General features: G+C 42.4%; 1 protein-coding gene across 1 annotated transcript in view; it reads left to right on the top strand.

Annotated features, from left to right (window-relative positions):
* Positions 1–8,215: 8,215 nt before the first annotated feature.
* Positions 8,216–15,542, top strand: part of LOC145402051 (nucleoprotein TPR-like) — a gene marked incomplete at its 3' end in the record, with an annotated part of 419,889 nt that continues 412,562 nt past the window's right edge. Inside the window, exon 1 of the mRNA XM_080274148.1 lies at positions 8,216–8,399. Coding sequence (XP_080130274.1) covers positions 8,216–8,399 — 184 coding nt within the window. The remainder of the gene's footprint in view (positions 8,400–15,542) is intronic.

The raw sequence follows: 15,542 nt of genomic DNA, 5'->3' as shown, positions 1-15,542 counted from the left end.
TTGGAGTGGCCCTAGTGAGACAGGTCTGTGTTTGGAAACTCCCTGTACTGTTGTTTGCGGATGATACTGTGTTGTCAAGTGAAGACAAAGGGGAGCTGCAAGGCTTGGTGGATGAGTCTGGGAGAGTATATATGTAAGAAACTGAATCTAAAGGTGAGTGTAGGGAAGAGTGAAGTGATGGTCTTTGAGAGTGGTGAAGTCAGTGAATGTACAGTGAGGTTGGATGGTGAGAAAATGGAAAATGTGAGTACAGTACGTTAAAGTACTTGGGAAATGTGATGAGTAAGGATGGAAGTTTGGAGGGTGAAGTGCTTGAAAGGGTACAACAAGGAAAAGTTGCAGGTTCTTTGAAAGCAGTGATAAGAAACAGGGAAGTGAGCGTGGAAGTGAAAAAGTTACTACATGACAGTATTGTGATACCAACTCTAACGTATGGAAGTGAAGCTTGAACGTTGTTGAAAGGACACAAGTCAAGAGTGAGAGCAGTGGAAATGAGTTACCTAAGAGAAGCCTGTGGAGTCACATGGAGAGACAGGCTGACAAATGAGGATGAGAAGGAGCGTTGTGGTGTGGATGTGGATGGGATAGGAAACGTTAGGAGGAACACACTGAGGTGGTTTGGCCATGTGGAGAGGATGGACGGTGAGAGACTGACGAGGAGAGTGTATGTGAGTGAGGTGGAAGAGGAGGAGGGAGGTGAAGGCCGAGGGTGAGATGGAGGGATGGAGTGGAGAGGTATATGAGAGAGGAGTGTGTGAGTTTGGAGCAGAGCAGTGAAATGGCCGGGGATAGGGCGACGTGGAGGCGATGTATTTGTGGCCACCCCGTACCGAATTATTGCATCTGGCAATAGATTCAGTACAAGTCGCAACACTAGGGAACGTTGTTACTGAAGGCCTCGTAGGAAGGGAACATGAGAAGAGAAGGGACTTATTGATGCATACATGGTGCAAGCACTCATGTTCATTATATTTATCATAGGTCTCCATGTACCGTTTTCTATAATGTACTGTTTACATGGTAGTCGTATGTAAGTGATCACTCGGCCATCGGCATAAACATCCAAGCACGCCCGGGAACGCTTGGGTATACCGGGTTAGAGGCCTTCTTGTGCAGTTGTTATCCTAAGACATCAAACACTTGACTTTGTTATTGGAACGGACAATACAAAGGTAAAAATCAAGAGTCTAATTCTTAAGGTTCATGTATGGAAGAATTACATCCCACTTATATTATTCCTTCACAGACGTTCGTTTCCCACAGAGAATCTCCGGTTCGATAGTGCTTTTTCTTACATTTCTCTGATGATATTTAGCCTGCATCCCACATTAATGCAGTCAGCAACAATATGGAAAGGTTATACCTATTGTCACCATCTGATCAGATATGCTGTATACCTAAAGAAAAGTTCACACCTCACTCTGATTTTACACTGTAACCCACCGCCTTTACCGGACTCAGGTTTGGACACCGGTGACTGAAAAAGCACCTACACTGGGTGGTTCAGTTGATCACTTGTGGTGTCCACAGAAGCATGTCCATTGTATCACGTATAAACATTCCAGCATGATTGCATGCATCAGCCTTGGTCACCTCATGGCAGCTCTCAGTGCTGCTTGATCTCTGGCAATCTCCCAATTCAGTCCTTTATCCCAGAGCTCACACTCTGTAACTTCTCCCCAGGACTTTTTCAGTTTACTTCGCATAACCCTACCCCCAGTGTTCATACATCTCTCTTTCCACAGCTGATTATCATCCCCCATCCTCTCCACATGCCCAAACCATCTCATGCTACCCATTCTCATCACAACTTGAATATACTCCAGTCCCATCCTTCTACTCAAGTCCTCAATCATAAAGCTAGGTCCCCCAGGCTTCGCTTTCAGGGATGTGTTACACATCCATCTAATCATTGTCATTTCTATATGTTTGAACTATGAATATCATTTTCCTTTACTGCCCAGGTCACACTACCATACTGCATTACACCCTTAACACATGCTGCATACAAAGATTCCCTTAGCATGGAAGGAGAGCCCTCTCATTGTCAGGAGAAGCACCAACTCTCTGAACTTTCTCCAGCGCCACTTCTTACCTTAGCCAAAGAGGTAGCTCCAACCCACCTCCAACACAAAAGATGTCTCCCAAATAACAAAACTCTTCCACACGCTCAAAAGACTCATCAGCAAGTTCAATCCTTTCATTCCTGACAATCTCCACCTGCTTTCCCTGACACACCACACACACAAAATCAGCATTATCTCGCAGTCAGCCTCTAATACCACTACATCTCTTATGCACCCACTTATCACAAACACTGCACAAGATGGAATTATATACTTCCTACGTCCTTGTGGCAAATTGCACGTGACCACTCTCTCTTCTTTGACAGTACCATACTGCCACCAACCCTAGATATCATCACTTTTGTTTTATCTGCATTTACTCTTGATATGAATGGAAGAGTAGGCACTGGTCCTGAGGATGACATACCGGTAATGGGTTGTTATAGAGTACCAGGAGAGAATGATAATGGGAATCCACTAAAGGATATGTGTCAGGAGAGGAGGTTGTGCATTTGTAATTCATATTTCAAATACAACGATGCACATAAATATACATGGTACACTGTATAGAGGAAACGAAGATCGTGTGGAAAGAAGCCTGATTGATTACTTGCTCGTAGAGAGGTCGATGATGGAAATGGTTGCTGATACGAGGGCTGTGAGAGGACGATGTGGAGGTCTGTGAGATCATATGATCGTGGTATGCAAGATCAAGCTGAGAGGAGTGAGGTGGATCAAGAGAGAGAGGAACAGTCAGGGAGAAAGACTGAAAGTTGAGAAGCTGAGAATTAAAGAAATGGCAGATGATTACAGGACCAAACTAGAGGACGAGTTAGAATCAGTGAACTGGAATGAATTGGATCTGGACAGCCTGTGGAATGCATGTAGGGATTGCTTTGTTAGGAATGCTAAAGTGGTATGTGGTGTGGCAAGAGTATCAACAAAAAAAAGGGTACAGCATGTTGGAATGAGGTTGAGAGAGCAGTGGAGGAAAAGAGGAAGAAGTGGCTAAAGTGGTTACAGGATAGGGGTTCAGTTGAAATAAGAACTGAGTATATCAAGAGCAAGAAGCATGTAAAGGGACTAGTGAAGAGGAAAAGGAAGGAGGTAAATGATGATCTGGGAAGAAAAATGAATGTGAACTACCTGTACCGGGTACTGTGAAAATAGGAAGTTATTCTGAAAAGAGGTGTGGAAATGTAGAAGTGAAAGTGGAAAGAAATGTGATGATGTGAAGGATGCAGATGGTAAGTTGCTAACCCATGGAGATGATGTAAGGACCAGATGGAAGGAATATTTTGAAAGCCCGATGAATGGGAATAGAGAGAGCAGAGCGGCTGTAACATGATTGGTTTTGGGGGTGTGCAGAGAAGGAATGCAGTGCCAGGAGACGTGACACTCGCACAGGTGAAGAGCGCTGTGAAACGGCTGAAAAATAGGAAAGCAGCTGGGGTTGATGAGGTGTATGCAGAGATGCTTTAGTGTGGTGGAGAGAATGGAATGAAGTGCTTGTTGGAGATATGTAAGAAGGCATGGATGAGTGAAACTGTGTCTGCAGAGTGGAAAAGGCTGTGATTGTACCCCTGTACAAAAATAAAGATGAGCGAAGTGGGTGCAAGAATTATCGTGGCATAAGTTTACTGAGTGTGGTAGGGAAGGTATATGGAAGAATTATTATAGAGAAAGTAAGAGAGATATCAGAAGTCCTAGTGAGTGATGAACAGGGTGGCTTTAGGAGTGGCAGAGGATGTGTGGCTCAAGTATTTGCCGTGAGACAGGTTGCAGAGCTGGCTTGTGAGAAGGACCATAAGGTGTTTATGGGATTCGTGGATCTGGAAAAAGCATACGACAAAGTAGACAGAGAGGGATTGTGGAAAGTTTTGTGCATGTATGGTGTAGATGGTAAGCGGTTAGGTGCTGTCAAGAGTTTTTATGATGGTAGTGAAGCATGTGTAAGGGTTACCATGGGGATCTAAGTGAGTGATTCACAATCGGTGTGGGCGTGCGACAAGGTTGTGTGATGTCCCCATGGTTGTTCAATATATATATGGATGGGATGAATAGAGAAGTAAAACACAAGTAATGGAGAGAGGGATGGCATTGGTAATGAATAGTGATAGATGGAATATCTAAAATTTGTTGTATGGTGATGATGCAGTACTTCTGGCAAGTATCGGACAAGAGCTTGGTAGGCTAGTGCAGAGTTTTGCTGATGTCTGTGAGCGTCATGCCTTGAGAGTAAATGTAGAGATGAATAAAGTGATGGTTATTGTGAGAGAAGGTGACTCCCAGTGTGATGTCACAGTGAATGGAGAGAGACTGGAATTGGTGAGAGAGTTCAAATACTTGGGTACAGTGATAGAAAAGAGAGAAAAATGTGCAAAAGAAGTTGAAGGTAGAGTGACACAAGGAAGAAAAGTGGCTGCTGGAATGAAGGCCTTGATAAGAAACAGAGGCTTGAGTGTTGCAGCTGCACGAAGCTTACATGAGGGAGTGTTAGTGCTAACTCTAACATATGGGTGTGAGACTATGGTGTGGCATGAAAATGAAGAGTCAAGAGTAAGAGCAGTGGAGATGGGACTGCTGAGGAATGTATGTGGAGTACAGAGGGTGGATAGGATACGAAATAATGTGATTCGTGAAAGGTGAGGAGTGAGAATGTCAGTGGACACCAGAATCGAGGAGAGTGTCCTGAGATGGTATGGTCATGTGGAAAGAATGGATAACAAAAGAGTGGTAAAAAAGGTATATCTGAGCAAATTTGAAGGAGGGAGGAGGCAAGGTAGGCCAAGGAGAAGGTGCAGAGATATCGTGGATGAGTGTGTGGGGAAGAGAGGTTTGGAAGTCGGTGAGGCTAGGGAACTGACAAGAGATCGAGCTGGCTGGATGAATTTTGTGAGAAGTGCATGGTCAGGGATTTTGGCACCCCTTGTGAGCATGGCAGCGTCCGAATTGACTCAATCGGATACGTTTGTGTGAAGCTGCAGAATGTGGTGAATGTTTTTGGCATATCCGGTAGAGCCAGGATTCCAAGGGTTTGAATGATGAGTGAATGGAAGTGTGGCCCATTTAGATTGGGCAAGTTTGTGCTGTCTGGACATTGCTACTCCTCACCTTGCCCTTGGGTGAGAAAGGAGGTCTGGATGATGATGATACTCTTAAGCCCTTGTGCCCCATGCCATCTGTCCACTTCCTAACTCTTTCCTCTGCCTCCTTTTCATTCTCTGCTGTCAACACCAAATCATCAGCATACAACATCGCCCATGGGAGTCCATTTCTGAAGTCACGTGAGAGGCTTCAAGTAACATGATAAACAGCAGATGACTCAAAACTGACCCCTGATGCACACCAACATTCACGGAAAACACATCACTCAAATCTCAGTTCACTCTTACCTGGGTGTGAGCACCCACATACATGGCCATAACCATCCTAACCAGCCACTCCTCCACCCCAAGCTTTCTCTTTGCCCACTTCACCACCTCTCTAGGGAGTTTGTCAGAGGCCTTCTCCAATTCAACAAAAACAAAGAACAATTCCCTTTTCTTTCCTATATATTTTTCCTGAAGCAGTTGCACAATGAATGTGACATCAGTGGTCCCCCTGCCTAGCATATATAAACTAATCATACCTTGTAGAACACTCTCTATTACCTTCATTATCTGATCTAAAAGCTTTATACCTCTCTGATTTCCTCATTCCAAGGCATCGCCCTTCCCTTTGTGCACATTACAGTTACACTCTTCAGCCAATCATCTGGGACAACACACCCATATATAACCATACTTATCAGGTCAGTGGCTAACCTCATTCCTATATCTCCTGAAGCCTTCAACATTTCGGCAGTCAACCCAGACACACCTGCTGCCTTCCCCACGTGCATCCTGCCTATTGCCTCACTCACAGTAACAGCATCAATCAAAGGCCAAGGGCCAAACACAGGATCTGTTAGCTTCAAACCTTCCCTTTCCCAGTCAAACTCCCATTCAACAACTGGCTATAATGCTCTCTCCATGCATCTTTAATTTCTCCACTGTTCACCACTACCCGTCCATCATCATTCTTCACATGCTGCCCACTTATGATATCCCAATTATCCCTCTTCCCCTGATTTGCCACCTTGAATATCATATTCTTCCTTTCCATATGATTTAGGTTATCAAGTAAGTCTCTGTGACTCAGACTTCACCCTGTATATATACGGTACCTCTCTTCTAGCCCTGTGCTTGGCAGCCAAGTAGTTCTTTTTGTTATCATCCTTCTCATTCCCAGAAAAGCCTTATTTCCTCCTTAACTGCAGCTTCTACATCCTCATCCTGCCACCAGGTTATGTACTTTATGTCTTGGTGGACCTCATGTCCAATAGCATACCTGTACTGCTTCATTAACTCTCAAGAGGTTCTTGAAGGCTCTGTACTTTTCATTAATGCCTCTGTCAACTTCTCCCTGTTCAGCCACCACTCTCCTCATCTCGCTTTAGAAAGCATCTGTTACTGCTTGGTTTTCCAGCTTCCATATTTTCCTCCTAGGTACATAAGTCCTCTTTTTTATCACTTGTTCTTTAAGCATGATGTCACATATCAATAACTTGTGCTGCTGCACACATTCCTTGCTTCCAGTAACTTTAACATCCCTCACTAACCTCCAATCGGCCCACCTGACCAGAAAATAATCCATCTGACTGCTGTTTCCCCCAGACTTGTATGTAATCAACCTACTCTCTCTTTTCCTAAATTGTGTGTTGCACACAATCATGTTCATTGCCTCCTCAAACTCCAGTATCCTTTCCCCCTTTCTCATTTCTTGTACCATATACACATCCCCCATGTACTCCTTCATATCCTTGAATTGCTTCATCTACGTGATCATTAACCCGCCCCATCCCGACGTTGTTGGACCTTTTTTTTTTTTTTTTTGGCTCAAACATCCGCTTTTGGTGAGAAACATTGAAAATTCATAGAGAAATCGCTCACCTGAGGTTTAAAATACTGGATTTAGGCGCGAGTACTTCTTTACCTGACTGGGTTTTCTAACAGGCTGGCACCAAAGAAAACGAGTTCTATGGGAGGGTACGGTAACTATTTTATCCACTCATAAACAGTATTTATTTATTTACTTGGTACGAATTTATATGTAGTACAAGAATATATTGGTTTTCAAACAGTAATATAGACATTATAAGCATTGTTTCACTCACTAACTCATCACCATTCATGACCTTTTTTTTAGGTTAGTATAAAATAGGTTAGGTTAGGATAAATTAGACTGGGCTATGAAAATTTAGGCTAGGGTTGGATAAAAATAGGCCCTGATAAGGATAATTTCATTTAAAAATGGCATTCTAAGATGGTGTTTTTGTGTCTTCATGCACAAGATGACATCCATCTGTCTTCAGTGCCATTATGGATTGTAACCAAACACCACTTTTTAAACATTTCACCACTTTTAGAAGAATTAAACAAACATCAAAAGTTGAAAACACACTCAGAAAGTACTCAAAGAATCTCATGAGGAGGTAAGGTAAAGAAAAAAAACAGAAGAAAACTGCAAAATAAGGTGGTCTTATGTCTCAATTAAGATTACTGGGTTAGGTTAGGTTTGCCAGAATGTTACTGGTGTTTTATGTTAGGTCATGTAAAAGTGGCTGGAGATTCATCTGTTATACAGTACAGGAAGCTACTAGGGTCATAGTTCGGTCTCCTATCCAGGGCCTAAATGTCTGATTTAAGTTTCCAAGTCCACTTTCAGAAGGTATCAGTAATTTTTTTTTTTTTTTTCCAGCAGGTAGTATTCATTGATACAAATAATGTTTCTACTATGACTCTGGCAGAAAAGAACATCTAAATCAAATGAAGTGCATATAAACCTTGAGAGAAGCAAATTTGAACCTAAAAACAATATTGGACATGTTAAAGCTTTCTCAGTGTTGGCCTTTGGTAGCCTTGTCTGAGGCTCCTGTGTTCTGAAGGAGGCAGTATGGCTAGGGCAGTAGTTGGGTTCTGTATTATTCTTTTCTAAACAGAGTTGCTTAATATGTAACCCAGCATAATCCATCCTAGGCACACTCATAGAGATAGTGTTGTTCCAAATAATTACCCAGTAGTGGGATTTATAAGTCCTGTTAACTTCTACAGGCAGTCAACACGAAAATGGCGGCGGTGGAGGTGGCAGAGGCAGAAGCAGATGGAGAGGATTTCTTTTCTCTCATGTCCTTAGAGGAGAAGAATTTACTACCAGAAGTGCTTGCCAAAAAGCTACAGGATGCTTGGACTTTGAAGGTGAAGGAGGTGCAGAGCCTCAAGACAGAAGGGGAGAAGCAGAAACTGATTGCAGGTAAGGCCATGGCAAGGGTGTTACTTAGGCTGGGTTAGAGGATCAGATTCTTAGTGGCTTTGGAGATCTTGTACCACTTCTTCCCTAGTAATTTTAGTTTTATGCTTCAGTACCATCTTGTATATTACTGATGCAGACTTCAGTATGTCACTATTAGAAATACATTCCAGGTAAATAACAAAAGAGAATGTTAAGGTGTAGCTATAGTCTCACCAATCTAAAACCAAGGTTTGGGTGGGGTCTGCCGCTGGGTGCAGCCATGCCATACTTCCTAACGAGCGATGAGTAGATTCTGTTATATATGTAATAGGCATCACAGATAGGTACACACATACTAATTCAATATAAACGTAAGTATTCTAGCATATCAAAGGAAGGTAAACTTGTAATGCATATGGCTCTTGTACATCAATAAAGAAACGTGGCATACATATTTTACAGTGGTGCTGAAAAAAATGTAGTTACTTTTACCGACTTTCACGGTAGTTCTAAGTTGGGTAAGTAATGTAACAATTACGTTTATAATATAATTTGAAGGAATCAGTTGAACATACGCTATTTTCTTAATAGAAATAAATAAGTTAAAACACTCACGAGCGGCAACATCCAGGCCCATACTGGGAGTTAATCCATTGGAGGGAGATTAAGCTTCTGTCACGTGCTTCCACTGTTCACTTTGTTATATATATAACTTAAATTATATTTATAACTTAAATTAGTTTGTCTTTACACACGCAAAAAAAAAAAAACCACACACACACAAACACACACACACACACAAACACACACACACACACACACACACACACACACACACACACACAGAAGTGGGTGAAGTCATGTCAGGCCAGGTGGCGAGGTGTGAGCAGACGAACTCTAACGGTGTCAGGTCAGCCACTACCCAATCAGAGTATAGGAAACAAGGCAACGCTGTACGCCGGGAAATCCCCGGCTGGACTCCACCCAAACCTTGGTTTTAGATTGGTGAGACTATAGCCAATATGTTAAGTAAATTGCTGAAGAAGAGGTGTTACAAAGCTCCCTATGCCACCAAAAATACAATCCAAAATTCCACCCAGGAACTTTAACCAATTGAGTTCTGGGATGTCTTTTTTTTTTTTTTTTTTTTTTTTTTTTTTTTTTTACATCATCTAATCATGTGTTACCCCATGATGAGCGTAGGAGTCTGGGGCTAGGGAAGTTGGTCCTGACATTTAAGATGAGAGTGACCAGCCTCATTTACCCCTGAGTGGTATTCCATGAGCAGTAAACCCCAGTCACCCCTTGGATATAAACCTACACCAGCTCAATCCGGCTGGAGCATCCTAATTATCCACTAAACCACCAGGTGCCATAGTTTGGTTATTTGGTTACCATCCAGTGAAGTAAATAGTTTCCTGGTGTACAGGAAACCATTTGGCTTGTCTCTCAATGTAGAGCCACCCGTAGACAGAAGAAAGAGGAAAGAAAAAGGCAGGAAAGACAGGAGAGGAAGGAAAGAAAAAAGGAAGTAAGAGAAGAAAGAGCAGTCACCTGAGAGCAGCACTACAGTACATCGAGTGAGTGGATGGTGAATGCCTCCATCTAACACTAATCTAATATACTATAGCAGTAGGCTTGTGTGTGTGTGTGTGTGTGTGTGTGTGTGTGTGTGTTTTGGGCAGCTGAAACTACACATTCAAATTGCACCAAAATTGGCACAAAAATTGCAAAAAATTCGCTGATGTGAAAAAACTTGGTCCCATCATGATTGGAAAACTTTTACTATATTTAACGAGCTATCACATTTTGATCAAAAAATGCTGTTCCAGGCACCCGGCATAGGATCTCCATAGAATTTCTTGCCCTCAGGTATAACTAAAATATATTATAGCAGCGCAAGAGCCCTCCGCAGGAGCAAGTTTGAGGGGCCCGAAGGGCCCACGAGCACTTGTTCTTGCTATCTCCTGACAATATTATTTAGATGAAGATAGACATTATTAATGGGAGGAATTAGGTGTTGCTTTCATTAACCCGTGAAGCCCAGGGAGACCTTTTGCATTTTAGTTTTATCTTCTAACAGTTTTAGTTAGTGTAGGATAGACTTTCTGAATTGCAGTGTTTATACACAACTTTAATAGGCCCTTTCATTATGGGAGGCCTTGAATGAAAATGTCCAGTTGTAGCAAGAGTAAACTAAACAAGATGTCACACAGATTCAATGGGCTAATGCCTTCATATATCGTATGTATGATGGCAGGGCAAAAGTATATTGTGTATTGAGCTGGCTGGGTTTGGCTGATAGCTAATTATTGCTGACAGGTCATTAATTTGGTAGCCTTAAAACTCACTCATAGTTATTGATTGTGTGATGAGGCCTGGCTTTAACCATTGGAGTAGCTTAACTGTCCTCTGGAAACAAAGGGTCCAATATAGTTCAGTGGTAGTGCTTGCGCTTCTCGACTGTAGGGTTGACAGTTCAAGTCTTTACCCTGGTAATGTGTTTCTGATGAGAGAGATAGTATTCTCTCCAGGGATCTCTGATTACCCTGCAGAGATATATAGTCAGTTGGTCCTAGTTTAGGGGATTTACCCCATGGAAACAAACTGATACTTATTTAACTGTTAGTTATTGTGGCAGAAAAAAAAAAATCATTTTCAACATGAAATAATTGACTTTTTAGAGTGTTTTTAATAGCTATGCTAATTGGACCACTAATAATGCTTGTTTGGGGAAATGCCTCTGATTGAACTGGAAGAAATGTCTGGGTAAACATTAAGTTGACAGTTGTTTTCCAGAAATGCAGCTTGTGTATGAAGTAAAATCTTAGGGTCTCTTTTTCTTCTGTTGTTGTTGTTGATCGACTCCAGTCGGTTTGGCCAAGCAGACCCATCAACTGCCATCAAGCAACCACCCTTGCAGGACTGTTCCATGCAGTAAACCTATGTTCTGTAGCAGCTGAGAGTACTTCACCACTACAAGGCATAGGGGAATAGTGGTTCCTAGATGGATGCTGCATTTGCATCCTTCTACCTAGTTAGCAGGGGCACCATAGCAGGCTCCACTCCACCTTGTAATATGGTTACATGGTTATCACCCAGCTTTGTAAATGGTTTCCATGGTTACAGAAAACCACTAGGCTTCTCACTTAGTGTAGAGCCACCTGAAGTGGAAACAAACATAATAAAAAGTAAGAGGTAGAAAAAGAAGAATTGGCAAGAGAAGAGGTCAGATATAGAGACAGAAGGAGAAAGGAGAGGGAAGAAATAGGCAGTACTCCATCAAGTTAGTAGATGATGGTTGCCACCACCACCTCTCTTGTACTAGAGTATTGGGTAAAATTTTACACTCCTACAACTACCGAATTTCTGTCATCACAATCTTCAGTGTCTTACTCCCGAACAAGAGATGGCCTTGATAGAAATGTCTCCAGGCTGCTTTATCCTCACATACCTCTTTCACTGTCTTAAACACCTCTTCCTCAGCCTCCTTCACCAGTATACTGCTTCACTGTCTTCTTCAGCGCCACATAAATTCTGTGACTACCCTCGATTTTACTTTCACAAACTTTCTTTTGACATCTTGTCTGTGTGCACTCTTTTAATATATCCATATCATTTCATTGTATTCCTTTTCATCCGATCAGTAATTCCATATCTCACTCCCATAGCCCTTACTTCCATTCTGTAACACCTCTGTGTTTCGCTGTTGCACTTACACCCTCCATCCTTCCCCATACAAGCACCTGGATTATTTCAACAGCTTGCAACCCAAATAATTCTCTCATTCACTGCCAAGGTTCCACTCCTACAAGAGAATGTCTTCAGTAAAACACTTTATGCATGGCTCTCTTAACTTCCATAGTAACCCTTGCACACTTCTAAATACAGTAAACCTGTGATATACCAAACCCTCTTTTAATGAATTTTGGTTTTAATGACCACCTTGAGCTGGCCAAACATTATGTTTATTTAACAAATTTTGTTCGGTAAAAGAATGGACAGATGGGAAACACCAACCAGCATGGCCTCCGTACACACACACACACACACACACACACACACACACACACACTCCTCCATATCCTACAAATGCCACATCAGTCTCTGGATGACCAGCATCCGGAGGGGAGCCACAAGCAGAGCATTTATCGAGAAAAAGTGTCATTTAAACCTAGCTGTTTGTTATTGTGTATGGCCAAGGAATTCTTTATATTTAACGATCTTTGTTCAGTGAAAGCCAGGACGCCTGGGAAATTACCAAACAGCATGGTGTTTGGCTTTAACGAACTATTGTCTTTAACGCCAAGGGTCTGGTGGCAATTAGTTCATTATATCTAGGGTGTACTGCACAGTAGAACTGAGCTCTGTAGTTAGTCATGTCCCTTAAAATGATGCCTCCTTAACCTTACCCTTCATTTTGCCATATTTACACAACTACTTAAAACTGTTAACTTCCTCATGCATTTCACCTTCCATTTGGACCATACAATTCATTGTATTTCTCCTCTCTACATGGTTCATATAAATTTTGATCAAATTAATTCAAAATGCACTAAATCCTCATTCTAACAGACAGAGAAGGGGGGTTGAAGACTGAAGAAGGGCAGTCTGTTGAATCCGGTTGTCTCTTCTGAATGTTGTCGAAATAGCCTGATTAATGGATAAACAATACCATGCACATTGTGTACACATTGTTTGTTATGAAATCATTTAGTATGCTGTATATAAAACATAGTTTAGTACTTATAAACAAAAATATGAAAACAATTCAGTTCGAGCAACTAGTTAAGTCAGTTGTCTAGGGCTGGGGAGAGGACCCACAAATGTGTCTGTTGGGTAGAAAATTCATTAGAACCAAGTCCATTGGAATGTGGTTTAGTGTACAATATAATGAGAACATTCTGCATTCCTTCATATTTTTTGTGCTTGTGCAGATCAGAAAATCTTCTAATAGAGAAGCACTTGTTATGCTCATGAATACTGTGTGAGTGGAGTGCTGTTATTATTATTATTAATATTATTATTGTTATTATTATTATTACTTGTTGTTGTTATTATTGTTATTTCAATTCCTGGTATCTCCTTTCATACTTAAGGTGGCGTCACATTGGACCATTTTTCTCTTGTGGTTTGCCGAGTGCCGAACATTTGTTGGCAAGCAAATGAACAGTATCTTCACACTCAACAGCCCAACTGTTTGCCGAACAAAGAGCATAATCACCAGCGACGACCTAAAGTAAATGAACAAACAAAGCTAGAAATGGCGCCAACCGGCTCTGATATACGGACTGTCGCAAAATGTGCAGCTGTTACAGCAGTTTTAGGTATTCTCCAGGAACTGCAGAAAAACAAAAAACGTGTGGGTTCAATCATGGCTGAGGAGAAGAGATTCAAAAGGAATAGTTCATTGGTATGGTCCCACAACATTGGATATTCCCTCACTTTTTCCAGTAATGAATGTACAGTATAATGAAGGACTTCTACATTATTAGTTGAGAGGGACACTTTTGGGGAGGCTTCCGATGAGTACTTTAGTGGAGGGTTGCCATTTTTCTTGTTTACATCCGGGCCACTTGCTGCTCGTCTGACGAGTTGCTCTCTGTCCAACTGGGAAGCACCAGCCATTGCTTGCGAGAATGCTCTGGCCAGCAAATGCTCAGCGCTTGGCAAACCACGAGCAAAAAATGGTCCAGTGTGATGCCACCTTTCAATGGAAAATAGAGGATATTAATTATTATCTATCTATCTATCTATTGCCAGATGCCTCAATCCCGTTTGGGGTGGCCACAAACAAATCGCCTCCAAGTCGCCCTGTCCCCCGCCATTTCACTGCCCTGCTCCCAACTCACACCCCCCTGTCCTATATACCTCTCCACCCCATCCCTCCATCTCATCCTCGGCCTCCCCCTCCCTCTTCCCCCCTCCACCTCACTCACATACACTCTCTTCGTCAGTCTTTCACCCTCCATCCTCTCCACATGGCCAAACCACCTCAGTGTGTTCCTCATAACGCTTCCTATTACATCCACATCAACACCGCAACGCTCCTTTATATCCTCATTCATCAGCCTGTCTCTCCATGTGACTCCACATGCTCCTCTTAAAAAACTCATTTCCACTGCTCTCACTCTTGACTTGTGTCCTTCCACCAGTCGAGCAGGGCAGTACTCCCGAGGTGGATGGAAAGCTGATGACGGAGTGCTGGAGCTCCCGTTTCATCAGCCCTCAGGACTAGTTCCTGACCATCCCCCTTTGCTGAACTTTTTCAGTGTCTCATTTACACAGAGAGTAGGCCAGCATGCTCTCCAGTACAAATTTCTCTAACTATCTACACCAAACTACATGCACAGTACACACTACACTTTCTATTCAAAATTCAAAAAATGGCGTCTCTTCACCAAGCCTCGGAGTCCCCGGGGGGGGGGGACCATAAATGCCCCCACCATCCGCCCCTCTCCCAGTGACGACTCGAGGTGCCTGGAACCACTGTCTGACTCTCTTCTTCTTCATTTCTGCAACATTCGCTGCCTTTCCTCTAACTTTCGCTCTGTTGAGCACCACCTCTCCTCCTGTAAACCTCATCATCTTTTTCTAACGGAGACTCAGCTGTCTGAGGCAACTGACAGCAAACCCTTTTCTGTATCCTCCTACTTTCTCTATAGTCATTTCAAAGCCAAAGGTGGCTGTTGTGTATATATACGCAACGACTTATCTTGCTCTCGTGTTCCTGAACTCAATTATTCTGAATTCTCTACACTCTGGCTTTGGCTTTCCTGTCATTCTCTGACTAAATATATCTGTGCTGTTTACTTATCCCCTAATTCTACTGACTATCAAAAATTCTTCGACTATCTTACTTCTACGATGGAACACATTCTATCCGTTTCTCCTTTCTCTGAAATCTCCATTCTAGGAGATTTCAATCTTCACCACCACCTTTGGCTCTCCTTTCCTTTCACAGATCCACCTGATGAACAAGCCTACATCTTTTCTATCCTTAATGACCTAGAGCAGCTTGTACAGCACCCTACCTGTATCCCTGACCGCCTTGGAGAGAGCTCCAACATACTTGACCTCTTCCTCACAACTAATCCTTCTGCTTACTCAGTTAATCTTTTCTCTCCGTTGGGCTCCTCTGATCACAACCTTATTACTTTAACC

The sequence above is a fragment of the Coenobita brevimanus genome, chromosome 57, assembly GCF_032717465.1.
Source record: "Coenobita brevimanus isolate Jiangsu-jjx chromosome 57, ASM3271746v2, whole genome shotgun sequence".
Classification (NCBI taxonomy): Eukaryota; Metazoa; Arthropoda; class Malacostraca; order Decapoda; family Coenobitidae; genus Coenobita; species Coenobita brevimanus.
The sequence above is the reverse complement of the archived record's forward strand: the minus strand, read 5'-3'. Positions and strand labels throughout refer to the sequence as shown.